At 34.2% G+C, this 21,706-nt stretch overlaps 2 protein-coding genes across 4 annotated transcripts; one reads left to right on the forward strand and one right to left on the reverse strand.

Moving 5' to 3' along the window:
- Window positions 1-1,268: 1,268 nt before the first annotated feature.
- Window positions 1,269-4,030, reverse strand: LOC126708790 (uncharacterized). Its single transcript, XM_050408729.1, has one exon. It carries the CDS (start codon window positions 3,066-3,068, stop codon window positions 1,803-1,805), a length of 1,266 nt encoding a protein of 421 aa, XP_050264686.1. The 5' UTR covers window positions 3,069-4,030; the 3' UTR covers window positions 1,269-1,802.
- A 2,493-nt stretch (window positions 4,031-6,523) lies between these two features.
- On the forward strand, window positions 6,524-21,706 carry LOC126708969 (uncharacterized). 3 transcript variants are annotated; one of them, XM_050409013.1, is made up of 13 exons: window positions 6,524-6,779; window positions 7,229-7,270; window positions 8,445-8,493; window positions 8,597-8,645; window positions 12,565-12,635; window positions 13,700-13,758; window positions 13,914-14,012; window positions 17,173-17,230; window positions 18,472-18,608; window positions 18,701-18,757; window positions 19,365-19,462; window positions 20,551-20,753; window positions 21,289-21,706. In XM_050409013.1, the coding sequence occupies exons 1-13, from the start codon at window positions 6,702-6,704 to the stop codon at window positions 21,360-21,362; spliced, it is 1,074 nt and encodes a 357-aa protein (XP_050264970.1). In that variant the 5' UTR covers window positions 6,524-6,701; the 3' UTR covers window positions 21,363-21,706. The 3 variants fall into 3 exon arrangements, with proteins under 3 accessions (XP_050264970.1, XP_050264971.1, XP_050264969.1); XM_050409012.1 differs by having other exon boundaries at window positions 6,529-6,779; window positions 7,226-7,270; XM_050409014.1 differs by lacking the exon at window positions 7,229-7,270 and having other exon boundaries at window positions 6,526-6,779.

Below are 21,706 nucleotides of genomic sequence, written 5' to 3' on the forward strand. Positions count from 1 at the left end.
AAAATTTTACAGCATAAGGGATTGAAAACAGAGGAAGAAAAAGGAAAGATCAAATAAAATATATTCAATACAGTGATCTTCACTTATTTAAAGAAGTAACCCAATTTCATTGCAAGTTCATATCATAAAATAGTCACACCTAGTGCATGAAGCTCCCACTTCAGCAAATTGGGAGAGAGTTGATAGGCAGCCTTATCCCAATTTTTGGGAGCTTGAACATGCAACACATCTCTAGGATGGAGGGCAGTAATCATCACACCAAGGTCCGAATAAAGTAAAATAAAATAATTTTTTCACATATATTTTATGAATATACCGAGTAATGTGGAAAGATACCACAAACTTTTTTAATGTTTTTGTCAACTAACATCCACTACTTAACAAATTTCTATTCATCAATTTACAAATAGCTTTCTTCAATTCATTCCAAATTTTTCCTGAAGAACAATAACCAAAAGCAGTACTAAGCATTCAAATGTGCTCAGCATCAAAGTCATTCCCCATCTCCCATTTATGATACCGTTATGACAACATTACAACATCAGCAAAATAAAAGAATACTTGTGTAACCACAATCTTTTGTTTGATATATGGTTATAGGAAACAAGACAATATAGAACAACCACCAAGATACCTTCTGAGATAAATCAACACTGCATTAATTGGAAAATTCATGTATAAACCATCGGGGAGAGTACAATGGACATCAGAATGTCATTAATGGAAGCAATTAATTCTCAAATTTAAAAAATATACAGATAGTATACTGCAGGTTTTTACAAGTCATCTTACACCTTATCAAGCTATACAACAATATAGCTTCAAAAATTTCTCAGAAACCCTTGTCATTGGCTGTAAATTACATGAGAAGCCCAAGATCTGTAATGATGATATAAGAAAGCCAACACAAATGGCTTATTGCTATTTCCCCCTTTCAATTCGTAATTATGTTGAGTTGTCCTGCAGGCTACATGAGATTCGTAAATATCAAACAGAGACATCAAAACTAATTTTTGACTCCAAGCCATGGAGAGAAAGCTATCTCCTTCTGAATGGTAAAAGAGAATTAAAAGTAGAGCACTTTCACAGCAGCCGGTACTTTCAGCAAATGCACAATAAGATATGCCACCACTAATATTTGCAAGATGACATAGTAACATTTACAGTCAGAAATTTCCATAAAATTGCTGCAGTGAGGGAAGATACATTTGCAGTAGGAAATTCAGATGTAATTTAGTTAAAACAGTGATGTCAAACCATCAAGGAGATAACAATGGAAGTTAATGTGTTATTGATATTCAAATTCCAATTAATTCTCAGTCTAAAAATACATACAGAGCGTTACTGCAGCTCTTACACAAGTGAATTTTTTACCTTTCACCAAGCTACACAACAGTATCCTGCAAAACTCTTAGTTTTCCTCCTCATTGGCTGTGTAAATTACAGGAAATGCTTGAGATCTGTAGAGATGGCAAATACAGCCAATATCAATTCTAAACATACAACAGTGCAACCAATCATGGACATTCTTTTTGCAGGTAGCCCTTGTTTGGTTGCAGTTAAATAATTTCCTGACCAGTCCAGGCTCTTCAGCTGGCAAATACAGACATTAAGATGCTCAAGCCCATAATTCATTTTGCAAGGACCAAAGCTTTAACCAACTGGGAGAAATCTGGTTTACCCTGGCAGTAGGAACAGAACTGAGTGCATCAATTATCTCCAATAACAGTTGTCCACCCCTTTGGTACCAGAACAAACCAACCCAAGCACATTTTGAATAAGCAGATCTTTGAAGGGACGGTTCATTCCTCGAATCCTTGCATACAAATTTTCTCCAGCAGCAATGGCCAATCTTCCCCAAGCTGCTGAGGATTCAGCTCCATGGCAACTTTGAAATCAAGCAAAGATATCGAGTACTGGGATCCTTGCTCCTGCATAACATCCGTGGGTGCAGCTGTGCTCTGCATATGTGAATGATTAGCCGGCCACATGCCATTGATAATTTTCCCTTGAATCTGCTGCTTGTGAGCAGGTTGCTTTTTTGACTCATGTGTAGACCTTGTTCCCACCAAATCAACACAAGACCTGATCAACCGCTTCAAATACACATCCAACGTATTATTCACCATGTTAGCACATTCCGTAGAGACACCTCCAAGGCCCTGTGCTGCTGCAATCTGCTCCATACGATTTCTCAGCGTCTCTGTATCAGACAATCCACCACTATCATAATAGCTAACAAAATCACCACTGCTAACCAATGGCATAACTTTGCGGGCCCCACCTACACTAGCTGAGCAATACGGAATCCCAAGGGGTGCACGTAGAGGACTTCTAGAGAAACTCGGGCGATTTGACTGCTCCACCTCTTCCCCATCTTCAACACCAGTTACTGCAGTCTGATCTTTATCATGTATTCTAGGCTTTTCTGCAGGTCGCTGAACAGAACCCTCCCTTTCATGTTCATGTAGCTCAGCAACTGCTTGAAGATGCTGCACTGGTCTCTGATAATCACACGGAGTCAAATCACCATTTACCATATTGACCTTATTACAACTATCTTCTGTTCCCATGGACTGATGCGAGATACACTCGACCTTCCCATTTAGTCCAAGTGGGCTTGGTCTATCCCTGAGCTTATTCCGATCACGTAACCCAGACCTAACCTTCCGCGGGGAGAGTGGCAAAACCCCATTTGACCAAACTGGTACATTTTGATTCTGATTTGGAAAAATGGCCCCACTTTCTTCATGCCCATCTTCCCCACCAGGAGAACTATTTGCAACATGAATCCCAGATTTTTGGGGACCCGGTAAATGAATTGTTGGTGGGGTCTTGGCTTGGCATGCATTCTTCAAGATTGAAATTATCAACTGATTGTGAAGTGGAAGATTCTCCCTCCCAAAAGCCCGAATACAAAAACTTTCAAACTGACTCTTGCCCAATTTGTTGCTCAAAAACTTATGCAAGTGATAAAAGTAGAGTTTTGACTTATTCACCCCAAGCTTCTTGGCTATCTGAGCTTTCAAGTCAACCAAATCGATTCTCGAGCTCTGCTGAGGTTGCATTTCTCGAGAAACAAATTCATACACTATCCACAGAATCAGAAACCCCCCAGTAACCCCAATTCAACCCAAATTACACTTCTTTCTGTTTCCAAACGACCCAAAAATTTCCCCCCCACATATCATTCAATGCAAATCCAACGAAATCACTAAAACCCCCAATTCCCAACAGGAATACCAGTATCCTTATTTCCAAACAACCCTGAATTCACACCACCCACAAACACCATACAATGCAAACCCAAATCTCATCTTCTCGAAAACCAAAACCCTAGAGATCAAACCCACAAAAATTCACTAAATCCCACCAAAATTAAGCTCAATTTATCGAAACGTATACTAAATCAAAACCCTAAACTTTTACATCACCAACAAAAAAAATAAAAATTGAACTTGCACAAACCATAAAAAATTGCACCACTGTACCAACCCCAAAACCCCCCCCACGTTTTCTTTTCACGAAATTCAAATGCTTCAAACTTCAACAACAAAATCCCAAACTTTTTGAAGTCGAACAAAGGAGATCAGTGAGTTCGACGAATTAAACAGAGTGAGAATTTTTCGCAGAGAGAGAGAGAGAGAGAGCAATGAAGAGCAAAAAAGTAAGCTTGAGAGAAGGTTAGAGATTGATTGAGCTCCTGACCTTTCGAACCAACTTCACGAATTGCAGAAAAATCGAACCCTGACTCACTGGGTGGTTCGAATCTTCAAAAACTTCGACTCTCGCTCTCGCTCGCGCTCGCGCTCTTCTTCTTTTGTTTTCAATTTTGCTTTTTGAATTTTCGGTGCATTCTTTTTTTGTGTTTGTGTGTGTGTTTTTTTGGATTTTGGTGGTGCTGATTTTATATTTGAGCTTTGCTCTCTCTCTCTCTCTGTAGCTCGATCGCTGCTATTACTCTCTCTCTCTGCTCTCTTCTTTCTCGGTATCGCTCAAGGTCTCACCTTGTGCTCTTTTTTTTTCTTTTTTCTTTTTTCCTCTCTCTGCCAGCGTGTACAATTTTTTATTTTCATTTTATTTATATTTTTGTGTTTTGGGTTTTAAAATTTTCTCTGTTTTTTGGGGAAAAAAATGTTTGCTCAAACTTTTTTTTTTTTTTTGATAAGTAATGTTTGCTCAAACTTTTTTTTTTTTTTGATAAGTAATGTTTGCTCATACTTGGATTAGGTTAAATTTAAATTTATATATTTAAAGTCAATTGATGTAAAGTCTTTTTAAATTGTAATTTTTCTTAGAACAATTTGTTTTTTGAGTTTTTTCTAATTCACGATTTGATAATTATAATGAAAAATGGGGTTTTGAATCATATTTGTCTTGGTTGAGTTCAAAATTTCTTCAACATTTGTTTTTGGAGTTAGCCTAACATTACGTTATTCATATAAGTATGTTTATTCGATTATAGAATTATGCTTTGAGATAGCTTTAAGGTTATCTCTCACTTTAACTTCGAGTTTATCTCGAGCATGCTAACTAATTTCGTGTCTAAGGATTATGAGATCAGAGTGTCTAATAAAAATGGCCTTACTTCTAATAAAAATGGCCTTACTAAATTTGATGATTGTAAGATGCGAAATTGTATTTCTGAGTGCTAAGTTTGACACCAAGCTACTTTAACCATGTTATCCATGTCTAAGTGCATAATTTAAATAAAAAAATATTCAAGACTAAGCAAATAACAACTACATTACTTTGATGCTATACTTCAAATTAGAGATCTAGGTTCATATTATGCATACACTAAAAACCAATTAGTATCTTGACCCGATCATATTTTGCATACACTAAAATAAAATAAATTTGATATCAAGTTAAACTAATTTTCAAAAAAATACTAAACTATGGAAATAATTTGGTTAATGTAATATGGTGACTACAAAGGAGGCTATAATACTCTAGAAAGTAAATTAGAATGATAAATATAGGTGTTGGGTATGTCTTTCTCTAAATTATGATATTTATTTATACTTAGTGTTTGTTTGAGAACAGACTATTTAATTGAAATTGAAAACTTTTTACTGAAAGTACTGTAGATAAAGGTAAAAATTAGTTGAAATAGTATAGTAAGACCTATGAATAGTACCAAAAAGTGCAATGGACTTATGAATAGTAGCAAAAATAAACTAAATAGTAAAATAAACTAATTTTTTTAAGACAATGCCAAACACAGCCTTAAGAGCAAAGCCAATGAGCCAATTGGGGGAAATGTGGGAGGAGCAATCGCTCCAGTGACCCACCCAAAATTACAAAGATCATTTGTTTCTTCATCAATCTCCCCCCCCCCCCCAACCCCCTCATCATAATTTTTTTTGTTTGTTTCTTTTATTTTCCTTTTTTCCTGGATTTGTTTTATGTATTTTTTTATTTTTTATTTTTTATTATTGTATGTAATAACTAATGGACTATTATTTACTTTATATGCAAACTTCATTAACAAAAATAAAACAAATCATTCATGTATTTATCGATGTCTTTTAAAGATTCAAAACCTATAACAAACTCCTGAAAAATAAACATAGTATAATTGACTTGTATAATAACATAAAGTACTATTATAACTACATTTTTTTTAATAAATTCAATAGGAATTGAAATATTCGGTGTCCATGCAAAGATGATTGCTCTATATTGTCAAACCAATACAACAGTTGGTTTCTTTTTTATGTTTGGGGGCTTATAAACCATGTCTCTCATTAATAATAATAAATTTTACTAATTGAGCTAATTGAAACCCATTTATGTTATCATTTATGTGTGTATAATAGCTACTTGTATTGATAATAGTTCCTCATTAAAAAAAAAAAAAAAACTAAAATACACTTTTGCCCTTTAAAATGTTGAGTTGGATGGTTCAAGTGGCGTTTAACCGAAGTTAGGTAACAAATTTGGATGAGAGTACCACTTTGAAAATAAAAAAAAAAAAAAAAAAAAAATATATATATATATATATATATATATATTGGTAGACAAAAATGAAAATTTTCAAATTTCATGGTCCAAAATGGCAACCACCAAAACTTTAAGTGACAAAAAATAAGAAGTATTATATCTTTCTTGTATTGACAATAGTGGTTCCTAATATGTAAATAAAATAAAATAATGATTTCAAAGGTTTCATGATATCCATAAAATTATGGATCGAAACCTTTTGTCAATATTTTAGAGCCACCTCCAAGAGATTATTTTCTGTAATAATTAGGTGTGTGTGAGATGAGAGGACTGAATACATCAAAAGAAATAATTAGATACTCTCGTTTTGTAAAAAAAAAAAAAAAAAAGTTCCCCTTTATTTATTTTATTTCGATAAAAAAAAAAGTTCCTCTTTGATAAAAAAAAAAAAAAAAAAATTGTAAGGGCTTCCAAAAAAAAAAAAAAAAAAACAGAAAAAGAAGAAGAAGAAGAAGAAAAATGGCGGCTGGCCCAACAATAACAAATGAATTGTACATGTTTGAAATCGAGTTCGTTTGTGAATAGACGAACAAGAGAACTGGGCCGAGTTCGAATACGCAAAGCCCAGACTTTTCCTCCTTTTCTCAATGTATGTAACTTATTTGTACACAGAATAGAATAGAATAGACACTGCTCTCTCTCCCTCTCTCTCTCTCTCTCTCTCTGAAACTCTCTCCGAAGAGGAAGAGGGAATGGATAGCGACATTGAAGAATCGCTGAAGAAGAGACAGAGAAAGACTCCATTCCTTGGGGATCCTTCTTCTCGCAAGGTCTGTTTTTCCAATCTTCCATCAAATTTTATATTTATGTCCAAATTTACTGTCGCAATTACTGTTTTTTCAAAACACTATCTACCTCTCTATTTTGCTCGCGATGAAGCTTATTTTTGAGAACACAAAGATTTCACTATGTAAAACAATATTTATTAGTTGATATTCCAGAATTTTGTCTGTGTAGGTGTAGCTGTACCATGATTTGTTCATGAGAATATATTGTCTATTTGCTTATTGTGGCAACTCTAGTAACGTTGTTTGGAACAATGGTTTTTGGTGCTTATAAGATTGTCTATATGGAGGATTTTGTTTGTTTGTTTTTTTTTTTTTTGTTCTACTTAATTATTTGTCTTTGCTTTGATTATTGTTGTTGTTGCCAAATTGAATAGCTGCTAATCTGGTTTATTTATGAGCTGAGGATCTGAGTGTGTGAAACTGTGCAGCAATTTGAACAGTTTGCGGTGCGTCCCTACATAATGGGAGAAGTGGTAATGGTTCTTACTCTATCTGTCCATCTTTGATTAAGTGAATAAAGTGCACTAGTGGGGGATTGCTTTGTATTGCTTTAATTACTTTCTGGAAATCAGTTTTTATTACCTCGTATAAAATCTGGGCTAGTTTATACAACAGGTGATTAGGAAATGTGTGTGTGTGTGAGAGAGAGATAGAGAGAGAGAGAGAGATTTCTTATCCTCACTTCAATTTCCTGTGGCTGGAGGTTGTCATAGGATATACTAAGTGCTGAAAGTGGCCCCAATTCCAAGATGTTGGCTGGGATAATATAAATGATACAGTCGTAAGTTTCGGTTAGCTCAAATGGTAAAGTCTCTTATCAATGCATAAGGGATATGGGTTCGAATCCTGCCTAAACAAAAGAGAAACCTATTGTTGTCTTGGCTTGATGATAAAGATCAATTATCATAGAATAGTTGCCATAGGTTTCAAATTTGTGTGTGTGTGTGTGTGTGTAATGTAGTCCTGCAAGTTGTTGAGAGTTGAGACTCATTGCTTAAAATGGAAGGAAATACCGGTAAGAAGTAAGTACATGTGAAAATGAAAAATCTCTATAAATTCATCTAAATATTGGAGGAATAAAACGAGGTAATTGCTTAAATGAATTGAATACTTTTACTCAATACCCTTTACCATTCTTAGCATAAAATTGTTATTTTCTCCCCTACTCACTCTTTCTATCTTAAAGGAGAGCAAGGGAATAGAATTTAGAAATATTAGTTTTTTGATTGCCATTCTTTTATGTACTTGATATGCTAAGAACAATGGCTAATGGGAGAATTTCAATTATACATAGTTTATGTGATTTATATTATGATTGTTGACTTAGTTGTGATTTTTGATTTGCCTCTAATATGTTGCAATTGATGTAGTAGTATCTTTTAGTAATAATCAAGTCTTAAAGAACTGTAATTTTTGGATTGCCTTTAATGCATCATCTCTCCAAGACTGCTTTTTAATTTTTTAATGTTTTTGTTTGTTTTTGTGATCTGCATTTCTCATTGATAGTAATTTTGAGTGAAGATCAATGTTGGTATTTTTTGTCAATTATCCTTTTCTAGTGAGTTGCTTTGACATTACGTGGTTCTCTCCTTCTCAGTACTTTTAACTTTTTCTTTCTGGAAGTAATTATACCTTGCTCTGTAACAGAATTTTATGCAAGAGGAAGATATTCGGTTGGAGGCAACACGAGCTAAATGTACCTAATCTAACTTCTTATCTCTCTCTCTCTCTCTCTCTCTTTTGGTATCTAAATGCTTATACTTTCAAGAAGAATTTAAGTGTTTTTCCCTGCATGACAGTTTCAAATGTTCTCAAAAGGCATGGAGAGTTGACAGAGCGTCTTTCTAGGTACGGTTTTCTTGGGAACTTTTAAGGTATCATTCATGTAAATATTTGTTATTGTAAAATCACACTTATACCTTTTTGAAAATGTCAGTTAATTTTTAGTTTTATGAAGGGAGTTAGCTTTGAGAGTTTATGCTTGAAGTATGACAAGGAAGCTTCCTTCCAAAGATGCTTCTAAAATCTCCCTTGTCTTTTTCTTTGCATACATCTTCCCCTTTATCCTTCTAAAATCTCCTCTATTTTTAATTGTATAATATTATAAGAAGGTCTTGTGTTGTGGTTGCCTGGTTGGGCATCGTGTTATTACTTGAAGAAAGAAAAAGAAAAAGAAAAATTCCATTCCAAGAAGTTTGGATATGCTATATATATATATATATTTTTTTTGATAAGTAACGTAAAAATATTATTAATAATAAAAAAAGTGCCAAACTGAGTAAATTGGGGATGTTCTATGGGGGCACAAATCAGGAACCAAACATACAACGATCAAGAAAAATAGGAAGGGAAGAACAAGAAAAATGAGAAAAATTAGTTTTGGACAAAAATTAGTAATTTTGGGATACAAAATAGTCTGACTTTTGAAGGGCAGGAGTCCCCTTGAAGATTCTGTATTTTTTGGGTTCATTGTATTAGTCATTATTACTTAAGGAGAATACTTTTGTATGCTGACTTTATACCTAAGTTAGTCCCTATGATTTTTTTGTTAATAAATCTTTGTTCACTTATGAAACAAGGATTATGATATTTACCTGATTAAAATCCCACCTTTTCAAAGTACAACTTTAAAACCCTATTTGTTTTTTTCTAGGTACAGTTTTTTCAAACAACCCATTTTCAAATTGCTGCGAAAATAATCTGTGCCAGACTGCTGCTTAGGGAAAATCCTTACAATTGACCATTTTCAAAAATTGTGAATTGGTGTTGCATGTGTAACCTAGATGGGGAATCCGCTAATCTTTGGGCATTAGCCCTTTGTTTGTTGAGTCCAAATTTGATAAGGATGTGGTGCAAAACCCATGGTTTACCCCATCAAATAAAAGAATGGCACATCAGATTATTTCATATAGAAAAATACAAACTACCACAGTCAATTTAAATCCCATTTAAACCAAAAAAATAAAAACCTAAGGAAACCACCTGTGCTGAAGATGCCGGTGATGGACAGGAGCTGCTTGTGACTCTGTCCACTACTGCTGTCAATGGCTCTCGCTCTCTTAATTCCATCTTACCTATATCTGATCTGACTTAAAAAAAGGAAAAAAAACCAATATCTGATCTAATGAAAGAAGTGAAGGGTGAGAAAATATGTAAAGTTTAATTTGCCACAGGAGCAATAGCGTCTTGTTGCAACTATTGTGTTGCTTTTCTAACAGACTATAAGACACAATTCCCCCACCTTTTGATTTTAAGAATGACCCACATACGTAGGAAGAATAAAAATTGCAACTTTCCGTTTCTCTATTTGAAAAGACAAATCAATCTTTAGCACAGCAGTCTTTTTGTCTTTTTTCCTTTTTACTCTTCTCGAATGGTGTTTAATTTACCATCTTTTTGTTGTCTTTCCCTTCCTGTTTTGCTTGATCATTGTAATTTGGTTTCTTGATGTTTTTGCCCCTTTAGTACATTTCCTATGTACTGGGCTGTGTTTTTTTTTTAATAAAATTTTTATGTTACTTATCAAAAAAAAAAAAAAAACTTTAGCACAGCAGTGGTGGGTGGAGTAGCATCAACCCAGAAATTCCCAAACTTTTATCAGATACGGATAAGATGGAATTAAGAGAGAGGAAGTGAGAGCACCAATTTCTTTGACAACAGTGATGGTGAAGTCACTGACTGTACCTCTGGCAGAATCTCTGTCACTGACATTCTCAGCACTGGGGTGGGTTCTTAGTTTTTTTTTTTTTTTTTTTTAAAATTTTAAAAATGGAATTTTAATTGTGTGGTAGTTTTTATTGTTCTATTTGAACCCATTTGAATTAATCTGAGGGGCATCATCCCATTGGAGGGTGTAAAACATAGGGTTTACACCATGTCCATATAGAATTTAAACTCTTGTTTGTTTTGGGTGCATTGGGTTATACCTAAGAGGGTGGTGGACTTATTGGCTTGTTGATGTAGGACAAATTAGGGATTTGTCTACATTTAGTTGTGGTGGGTTTAGGGTTAGGAAAGAAGAAGAATTAGAGAGAAGTTACGCCGTTTAGGGGTTGTGTGAACAGTAACCCTAGAAAGAAAGAAAGAAGAGAAAATAAAGAAAAGAGAGAAAGAGAAAAAACAACAAAGGCCAATGTGCCTATTGCTCAAAACACTCAATTTTATTAATCAACTCATTCTACTTCTTTGAATACATTGAGCACAATATATATATATATATATATACACATATAAAGACTCTTGCTTGTACTAGTAGTAATATGATTCCTACTAGTATTAGGACTACTAATAAAACCTAATAAATACTAACTTGGACCCGAAGTAAATAAACCTAAGATACTTAAAACCCTAGAAGATTCTAGACTCAACAAAATTACCAAAATACCCTTAGTTCGCAGGAATTGCAGAAATTACAGATTTGGCCCTCAATATAAAACCGACCATAACTAATAAAATAAAAACCCAAATTAAAAACTGTTTTAACCCTAAAAGACTCATACTTAGATCATTAAAAAGGCACTACTTTCACTTCAATAGGAAGTCACATGAGAACCCAATAAAATAATTCTTGAATAGGCAAATTTGCAAAGTAATAGCATATTAATCTTCCATGACTCTATCACTTGTTGGAAGTGGCAATTTGCTAGACATCGAAATGGAGATGTTTGGAATGCAATTCCGCTTTGTGTGATGTAGATTCTCTGGAAGGAAAGAAATTCTAGGACGTTTGAGGGCATTTAAAAATCAACGGTGTTGGTGTTGCGAATTTTTATGCTCACTCTATATGAATGGATGGTTTCTGAGTAGACATTCCTTCTCAAGTCTGTTAGATTTTGTTGACAGCTGTAGTTTTCTTTAGTTTGATGCACTGCCAGTACACTTCCTGTGTACTGTGATGTTATCATTTTATTTTCTTTCTTCATTTTAACAAAGCTAACTTACTGATAATAAAAAAAGCCCTTGATCTTGTTATGTTCAATGGTTTTTTTTTTTTTTGATAGGTAACGAAAAATATTAATAATAATAATAAAAAAAAGCCAACCCAAGTACATTGGGGATGTACTATGGGGGCACAAATCAGGAACTAAAATACAAGATCAAGTAAAACAGGAAGGGAAAAACAAGAAGTCATATATGTGATGCTTATTGCAGAAGGCATGCTCTAATAGAAGAAAAATAAAGAAGAAGAAAGTAGGTGAATTTTGTTGAGGGTTATCTCTATAGTTACGTCTATGACTATATCCACTTCTGACATCTTGTATTATGTTATTCATCTAAAATGTTATGTCTATAGTGTTAGGGATATAAATGCTTTGACCATCTCCCAAAAAGCAATTCAACAGTTTTTGTACCTTTCTGGCCCAAAAGAGGAAAATTTTATTTAATTTCTTAATATGGGTATCACCGTTTGTTCATAGTATGCTAATTGTGTTCATGATGATATATTTTATTCTGCATAGAATTTCCTGCTCTTGTCTCTATGTGAATTTTACATGCACAGGAATCCTTTTTAAAAGAAAATTTTATTGCATGTTTTTTACGTGCATGGGAATCCTTTCTTTTTCTGGCCATAGTTTAAACTTGCATATTGATTGCAATGCATTTATGTAATGCTATGTTTGTTTAACACGGTGGTAGTTTAAACTAGCATATGTTCTAATATTACTATTATTTAGTAATTTTTTTATTTTATCTTTTATTTTTTATAAATACTATGTTTTAGTAACTTATATTTAGAAGTTTTGGTGACATTATTGATTTTTAATAGGGATTCTGACAAGATGATATTTGATCGTCTACAAAAAGAATTTGAAGCTGCTCGTGCTTCTCAAACTGAAGGTAGCTTTAAATATAATGTTCTGCTTTTTCTTTTGTTGGGGGGGGGGGGGGGGGGGAATGAAATTGGATGAAATTATAGGTACTATCTAGCTTTGCTCCATGTCTTTTCTTGGTATCATTTTCTTTTATCACATCAAAAATTATGCTTGGATGTTAGTTGTAAGAGCCTTCTTTACTTTGCCTTTTCTGCCTGTACTCCCCTTTTTATTGCTCATAGTTTCTCTGAGTTTAACAGTGGTTTAGGAATGCTGGTGACTGAATATTTTTCACTTAGTACAGACTGCAGTTGGAAGTTGGGAATTTGCTCAGCCTGATGTCAGCCTACAGCCATCAACTGTAGCTTTAGGCTTTTGAATGTGTTAAGCTTTAGGCTATATTTTGGTCAGCCTAATACAGCAATCTGTTTGACCTTCTTTGCCCATTCTTCCCCTCCTTGAAACTGCATCCTCTGTGTGAACTTGTAGGAGGAATATTGAGAATATCAGAGTAGGAAATTTTGAACATTTAAATGAACTAGAATTGACTTTGTTACCATTTTCTAAAGTTGACATTCTACCGTTCTAGGGAGGAACCTTGGGATTCTCTTGTTGCCAAGGAAACTCAATTTCGGACAAAGAGTGCAGTTAGCTCTCTTTCGTGGCCTAGACTTCACCTGTGTTTGAATTTTCTTATGAAGTTCTCTTGAAGATTAGGATCTGTTATCTTGAGCTTTCAACCTAAAACTGATGCTTGGGTTCTGGGTGAATGTTTCTTCTACGATAGTTGGGGGTGGGAGGATTTGAACCCTAGATGTCTCCGTTGGAGACACTAGGGGGTGCCAACCAATTGAGCTACAAGGCTCTTGGCGACCTGTTTGAGTCTTCTATTCTTCTTCTTCTTATTGTTATTATTTTTTAATTTTATGGGGCTTGTACTTCTCTGACAGAAATTATAGTGTTAGGGATGAGATAATACAATTCCAATGCATTTTTTTGTCCATGAATGTTTTGTGTCAGCATCCTATTTCTTCAGTAGTTTTGGTTTATTTCTGCTTCAACTAAGAAGTGAACCTTTCTTTTTGGTAGAGATATGTTTAGATGGCGAAGAATGGAATGATGGGCTATTAGCAACAATAAGGGAGCGGGTATGGCTGTGTTAAATATTTTTAAGTGATTCACTATTATTTACCTATTTTCATATTAGTGCTAGATGATCGAGACTGTGAATCTCTGATCTTTAATTTACGTGGTTCCATGTTTTCTGCTGGGCATAATTAATATGATCTGTTTTTTTTATCAGGTTCACATGGAGGCAGACAGAAAGGCAATGCCAGTGGACTCAAACATAGTTTCAGCTCCTCATTTCCAGGAAAGAATCACTTATAAAGTTGGAAGTAAGGTAATCTTTCAACATATTCTGTCCCCTCGAATTGTTAAGGGGTGAATTCTAAAATGAGAAGATTCAATATTTCTAATCCATAGTGGTGCAGCCTTTGCAGCTAACAATGAGCTCAATAGAAAACAAGATCAATTACTAAGAGATTCTAGAATTGTGGTCTAGTTTTGATATGGGGTCTTACTGGCACCCCTCATGGGTCACTTCAATTACTAGTTTTAGAATTGAGTTCTTTAGGTAAGAAAGCTGCTGGTTTAGTCCCAATTAATTGTTTTACTGAACTTGGGGTAATCTGATAATTGTAATATTTGTTGGAATGAGTTGTACTAGAGGCCTTTGATTCTTCTTTTACATTTTGGAGTCTTGTTTCTGTTTTGTTTTAGCTGTTTCCTACTTGGTGTACTAGTTCTTTTTTAAGCAAATTATAGTAAACCCATCTGTGGTTAGTCCCGTTTTCATTTTGCCTACTCGTGGTTCAAAACTTAACACGTTGCCCACCTGTGTTTAGCTCTGTTTGGTCTCTGTTATCCACATCTGTTAAAAACAGGGGTAAATAAGTCTTTTTGCTTATATTTTATGTCTCTCTCCTTCAAAAACATAAAAATAACTAAAATATACAAAGAAACAAGATCAAATAGGGGATTTTGTAAAGAAACTAAATAGATAGAGCTGGGTAGCAATTTTCACATGCTTCATCCTCTCTCTCAAACTCTCATTGTAAAAGAGTAAAGTAATAGTTTGCACAGATTTTGGCCGAATGAATGTTCCTCTCTTGCTATTGTTAATATATATAATACACTAGAAATACATGACTTGAGTAGATCAGATAAGAGTACTAGTATTTGAATTAAATTGAATTTCTATCCCTATTATCTCTCATTGTGGTGTAGCTTGTTATCTTGATAAGGCTCATTTGAATTTTGATCATTATCTTCACCTATTGTTCCAATACAGATGACTACTTTGCCAACAAAATCATTTTGTAACGCCCCCATGAACATGAGCACTATTCGATTCTGTACATAGTACACTTACTACATGCCCAAACAAAATTACAAGATTTCCCAAAACTAATAAGTAAGACGAATTTACGAAACTTCAGTCTAATAGTAATATTCTAAGAAAAAAGGTACCTTCCCATGATCTTTCAATCCTATTTTGTGGAATCATCCCTTATAATATTTGGGCAAATCTTCAAACTGTTAGTCTTCATGCGGTGTCATTATTTCTCATAAGATGAAAACCCAGCAACACCCAGAGTTGAGTCTGCCGATCTTCAACTCTGATCTCCCAATCAAATCTCTGACTTGATCTCCACCAATCTCTGTGGTCGTTGATCTGTGGGTTTGAAGTTGGAAGGTTCCTTCCTTTCTTTGATTGGTGGTGTTGGGTTGTGCAGAAAAGGACCGAGAATTAGGAGAGGCACTAGCAACACCCACGCCACCAAACCCTTGGTTGATCTACCACAATCCAAACCCACTGCTAGGTTTCTCTTTACCTCACTCTTCGATTGTTGATTGCTTATCTCCATCTCACTCTCTTTTGTTAATAACGTTGCTGGTTGTTTTCAGATTGTTGGTCTTCTTGTAAAATTTGGTTCAAAATTTTGAGTTGTTATGAGATTTTTGATATTGATATAGATTAAAAGTGATTTCATTGAGCCTTTTGATTGGTGTGTTGTTCCTCTACTTTGTTCTTATAGAAGTTCTTAAGTAATAAAAAACCCTAGCTTTTTGATTCTTGTTATGTTTTTTTTTTTTTTTTTTTTTTTTTTTTTTTTTTGTCTTTTTTTTAATCTAATGACAAAGGGAGGGGTGGGTAACGGAGACCAAATGGAGCTTAACACAAGTGGACAAAGTGTTAAGTTTTAAACCACGGGTAGGCAAAGTGAAAACGGGCCTAACCACAGGTCGGTTTACTGTAATTTGCCCTTCTTTTTCTTTTTTATTTAGTAATTATAATGGTTGTAGGAAAAGGATTGGGAATAGCATATATAAAGGTTTTTATGTATTCTGCTAAAATATATATATATATATGGAGTCTACTAAATCCCATCATCTTTCTTAAAGTTTTGAGGTTGTGATCACCTCCTTCATTGGTGTGGTTCAGTGGTTGCCTAATCTTCCCCCCCCCCCCCCCCCCCCCCACAAAAAAAAAAAAAAAAAAAAAAACCCGCCCACTTTGATTACCTATTATACCAAAAAAAAGCACATTCAGCAGCAGAATTCTTGGCTAGACAGCGGAAAGTTAATGCATATCAAGAATTACATCTCCTAATTGATTGTGTCATGTTTCCTTGATAGTCTCCTAGTTGACATAGGATCCCTTATTGATTTTGTTCTCCTAATTTGTTTCTATCTTCATTACTTTCCTATTTTGGTTAGGACTTTTTACTTTGTGAAGATGCTAGTATAAGGGTGTAGGAGGCCTTGGAAGATCGTTGATGGTTAAATTTCATTATTTATAATACTTCTCTCCCAGCTCCTGTTTGGGATGCCTGGAAGAGAGACCGTGGTTCTGTTTTTGTTGCTGTTTGAATGTAAATTTTAGTTGTTTATAAATTATAATGAAACCTTTGGGTGTTTCTTGAGAGTTGTTCTAGCTCTCTTTTTATCTTCTTCTCTTCATCACGATCATTGCTTGACAACACATAGATCCGAGTTGAGTTATATCTTATATTGCTGATTTTGTTTCACAATTCTTTTTCTAGCATCATTTAGCAATAGTTGTGGGCATTACTTGTCTTGTGTCACACAAGGTAGCTAAGTTCTTTGTCTTGAATTTTTTTTTTTGAAGTTTGAAAATGTCACAAAAACTAAATTTTGAAACAAACATGAAAAATACAAGAAAAAAGTATTGCCTTTTAGAAGATCGTGGGTGAGATGTAAATCTTGGCAGGTGTGTATAGGGAAAGTGAGAGAGATTATTGTCAGATTAGGTTGGAGAAACTTGGGCCACCCATGAAAAAGCATCAAAAGTGGTGGCTTCAAAAGTTGGGATCACCAAACCTGGAAAGAAAATGTATCACATGCCTTCAAGCCATTTAAATATTCCTTTTGAGACAATATTATCCTTACAGAAACTTTAATTTATGATGTTATTTGATATTGTTGTTGCATAGAGTTTTTTCTTGAATATCACAGTTCTATTTTCATTTGAGCAGGTGATTTGTTGTTTGGAAGGGACAAGAATTGGCATACAATATGAGACATCTTTTGCAGGTACTTTGAAGTGATCTAGTCATAATTTTCTATCACATGTCATTTGTGACAACAATTTTTATTCCAAGTGCTCATTTGAGTTGCTTGCCATTTTATTCAAGATGGGTTGATAGCTGGAGCATCTCTGTCCCTTGGTGTTTTCTCTCTGTAATTAATTTCTGATATTTGTTTTCTTTTGTTCTATATTCGGTTGTGCAACTTGCTGATAGCTTAATAGAGGTTACTACTATTGCATGGAACACATTCAGTTTGAATGGTAGGGTAAAGCATCTATCAAGGGATTTTTTTAATTTTATTTTAATAAGTAATAGAGATTTATTGATATCAAAAAAGAGATACCCAAGTATACAGGGAGTATAAAAGGGTCTATAGATCAAATACAAAAATTACATAAATCAAGTAAATCAAAAATTGAAGATAAGGATTGGTTTCTCCATACTGACAACATGTCCAATAAGGTTCTAAAAAAGAATAACTTCAGATCAGGCAGGGAACTCTCATCATCTTCAAAGAACTTGCTATTTCTTTCCCTCTAAATACACCACATCAAACAATGTGGAACAACGATCCATATATGTCCACTATGATGGCGACCAACATCTATCAAGGGTTTATTTGATCCATTCTTTTGTTTTTGCATGCTTGGTAATAAGGTCTGTCTGTTTCAATAAAGCAAACTCACAATATGAAATTGAAAAAAATAATAATAATAAAAAGAAAAGCGTTTTTGTGGATTACTTTGTTGAAGCAGGCACGAGCTGGATTGAAGATCTGTTTTGGTAGATAATAACTCTTTTCACTGCTTGCGTGTTGATTTAGAACTAATTGTTTTTTTAAAGAAATAGTTGGAAGTTGCTTCAACCTCCTGTTTTCATTATGAATAAACACTAATGTGTTATGGTTATTCTTGTTTTATAATGACCCTTTCCAAGAAATAAAAACAATAAAAATGTCATCTAGGTAAGTATGTATTGCCACCATTATAGTCAAAAGTTTTGATTATGAAACTTACATTTGTCTTCTTTATATATCAGAAATCATCCTATAAGATGAAACCATGGAATTTCTGATTCATGTGAAGAATGTTATGGTCAATTATTTTGGGCTAACATTTATATGATTTTGCTGCTTATGGAGATTGCCGTTAGCTTAGTTACTCATAAAATCAATTCATTTGTTTCCATAATTTTGTTAGCTTAGTTACTCATAAAATCAATTCATTTGTTTCCATAATTTTGTAGGAGAACTTTGTGAATTATACCATTGTGTCCTTGAAAGCAAATCATTTCTTGAAAAGATGACTGTCCTTGAACACACAATTCCCTTTTTTCTACCAATACGAGAAGCAGAAAATGATCTTCTTTCTTCCAATGCGATGGTAAGGTTGGTTGCCTATGTTGGCTTTGCTGTCTTTATACTTCGATGATAATATAATTTGTTCTAACTATGTTCTTATCGATTTGTTTTCAGAAATTTATAGATTACATTGGAGAACTTTTGCAGGCTTATGTGGATAGGCGTGAACAGGTAGATTCTTTACAGATAAACATTAAAAGAGATAGTTTGTCATATTCTGATATTCACATCTTGTGTCAGAAAATTAGGGCCTGCTTGAGTTTTCTTCTAGATTATAGAGTTGCACTGTGACTTATTTGAACCAAAAGAGGAGCATATGAAATGCATGAAGAATTTGGTTGATATGTTGATCATTGGATAGGCAAGGTTTTTTTTGTATTTATGCTCTAGCTCAAGTGGCATCTAATTCCCTTGTAAGAGCAAGGTGGAGGATGAGGTCATCAGTTTAAGACCCACCAAAACGCCGGTGTAACTTACTAGTAGAAAAAATGTATATAAATTAAAGCAGAAACTAGTTTTGACAGTTAAGGTGAACTTTGTAAACATCAGCTACAGATATGATATACTTGGTATAAAATGCATTGTCATAGCATGATATGTTAACAATAATGGTATGGTGGAAATTTTATTTCTTTAATTATTGTCTCCATGGTGCTTATCTTGTAATAATTGCACCATATCGACACTCCATGTTTTTCCCCCCTTCATACTTCAAACATTATTCTGCCAATAACAAGGATTAAGTCACTAACTCTCCTGCTTTCCAAATCTGATGCAGGTTCGGCTTATCAAAGAGTTATATGGAAATCAAATTAAAGAATTGTTTCACAGCCTTCCATACCACATAGTTGAATTTGTGCTAGATGATTCTGATTGGTTAGTACATTTTATTGTGTTTGCTCCCACATTCTGTTGTTTTGTTCAAATCACTTAATGTGATCTCATGCTCCACTGTCCCTCCCCCCCCTCCACCTCCCTCTCTTGATTTTTTTTATTTTTTATTTTACCCTGCTTGCAGTTCACTTGCTTTCAAAATGTTCAAAAAGAAAATCCTATATGGTCTTCGCAGTTATTATACTTCTTCATATGCACATTTCAAGTATATTATTAAGTTGATCATTTGATGGGCAAGGTTCTTAGCATGAGATCAAATGGAAGAATATGAAGCGTGGCTCATAGTGGCTCATACATGATTATAAAATCGCTATTTCAAGATTGCTGCATTTGGGATAATTTTAGTGGTGTTCTTGCTCTTTTAATTTGTGTGCAACATGATACAAGTGATCATAGGAGTTGGATTCACTGTTAGTATCTTAAACTGAGCTGATCTCAAAAATACTTTTTCATTTATTCTAACACTTATTTCTGTACTTATTATTTTCCTTTCGTTCTAGTTAATAGGTAAAGGTTTGTGCCCCATAGGGCCAAGGCATTGGTTTGGTGTCTAATTCAGGAGCATAAATAAGGACTAGGGTGGAGTACATATCCAATGTTTTCCAATAAAAAATGATTTCATAATCTATGTCTATGGAGCTAAGCAAACAACAGCACAGATGTTTGTATATTGGTTGAAATTTGAGATGTATTGCAGCTTCCTAAACAGAAGGTTTTTTTTTTTTTTTTTTCTTTTCCCCGAAAACATGCTGGATTAATGGTTGATCTAATTATACTGTAGCTAACTTTCTATATTCCTTTCAATAGGCAAAGCTATTTCGCTGTATGTTTTTGGCTTTATTTGTCCATTATTGCATAATTAGATAATAATTTTAGTTGGAATTGAAAATCTAAGATATTTTATCAACAGCTTTCTTTGAAACTGGGTCTTTATGCAATTTTGATTGGGTGATCATTGCTACGGTTCTGGGAAAGACAGGCCTTTTCATTATATAAGATGCATGCTCTGAAGATATAATTATTATTTAAAATTTTTTACTATGCTGAAAATTTTGATTTTCTTGATGCAGTAAGGTGACAGTAAGTCTCAGATATGCAGATCTTGTTTCTGTACTTCCAACTCGAATTAGAGTGCTTGCGTGGCCATCCAAGAAAAGTAGTATTAATGCAGCAACTATGAGCAGGAAAGAAAATGGAGTACTGGGAAGTCACCAAAATCCTGCTCGCTTATCATATGCTGAGGATGCCTTACGAACCATGAGCTTACCTGAAGGTGCTTACTGTTTCCAAATCATAAACATATTTTATAATCTGGGTCTAATTCTACTGATACGTACATGAGGCCTACTTGCTCTCATCTCCTTTCATGGCAAACCACACTAGATCTACAGCGACGCTATATATGTGTTTTATCTTCGACTTAAATTAGGCTGGTTTGGTTCTGTATTGGGGTTAACTATGCGATTCCAATAATTTAAAATGCTACCTTGCTTACCAAAAATGGTAGATTCATATGTTTCTAATAATTGATTTCCGAATGTGCATTTTCTGTCATTAGGAATTTTTTTTCTTTCCCCGGTTTAAAGTCATCTTATATACTACTCAAATTTGTAATCAATTTTAGTTTTCTTTTCAGTTTTAGATAAGCATGCTTTCTTATTTAAAAGAATGATCTTTCACTTCTTTTTTTTCCTTTTTCTTTAAAGGTTTTGAAGGCATTCTATTGGGCTTCCTTGTTATATATGCAATTGCCTTCATTTATATCCTTTTAACTGCTGACAATTTTTTTTCCTTCTCCCCTATCTCAGCATATGCAGAGATTGTGTTGAATTTGCCACGAGCACTTCAGCAAATATTTCAACAGAGGAGCCCCACTTTGTGATTCATGCATTCAGATCTGTACAAAGCTATAGAAGAAATAGTGCTGGCCTGCTGCGTAGCTCAAACTGTTTTAGCAAAAATGGGAACCTGGTTATCTTCTCTCTCTTTGCTCAACAGGAAACCTGAACTCATATCCAAGTCAATATTGAAACAGTAGATTTGGTCTCATCAGTTTGTATGTGGGAAAAATTTGGGTAAAGTTCCTCAGTTACTGTACCTAATTTTCCCAATTAAATTTAATTACATGGTTTACTGGTCAATGTAGTAGCCTAAGGGAAACCTAATGTACCTAATCATGTGGTTTTTACCCTTTGTATATATGTATCTCTCTATGAAAATTTTGTT

The sequence above is a fragment of the Quercus robur genome, chromosome 12, assembly GCF_932294415.1.
Source record: "Quercus robur chromosome 12, dhQueRobu3.1, whole genome shotgun sequence".
Taxonomy (NCBI): domain Eukaryota; kingdom Viridiplantae; phylum Streptophyta; class Magnoliopsida; order Fagales; family Fagaceae; genus Quercus; species Quercus robur.

Excerpts from the sequence above, each read along its gene's own strand:
- LOC126708790 (XM_050408729.1), bottom strand. The coding sequence starts at position 3,068 with ATGCAACCTCAGCAGAGCTCGAGAATCGATTTGGTTGACTTGAAAGCT.
- LOC126708969 (XM_050409012.1), top strand. The coding sequence starts at position 6,702 with ATGGATAGCGACATTGAAGAATCGCTGAAGAAGAGACAGAGAAAGACT. Across the intron at positions 8,646-12,564 it reads TTGACAGAGCGTCTTTCTAG|GGATTCTGACAAGATGATAT; the intron begins GTACGGTTTTCT and ends GATTTTTAATAG. Across the intron at positions 19,463-20,550 it reads GTGCTAGATGATTCTGATTG|TAAGGTGACAGTAAGTCTCA; the intron begins GTTAGTACATTT and ends TTCTTGATGCAG.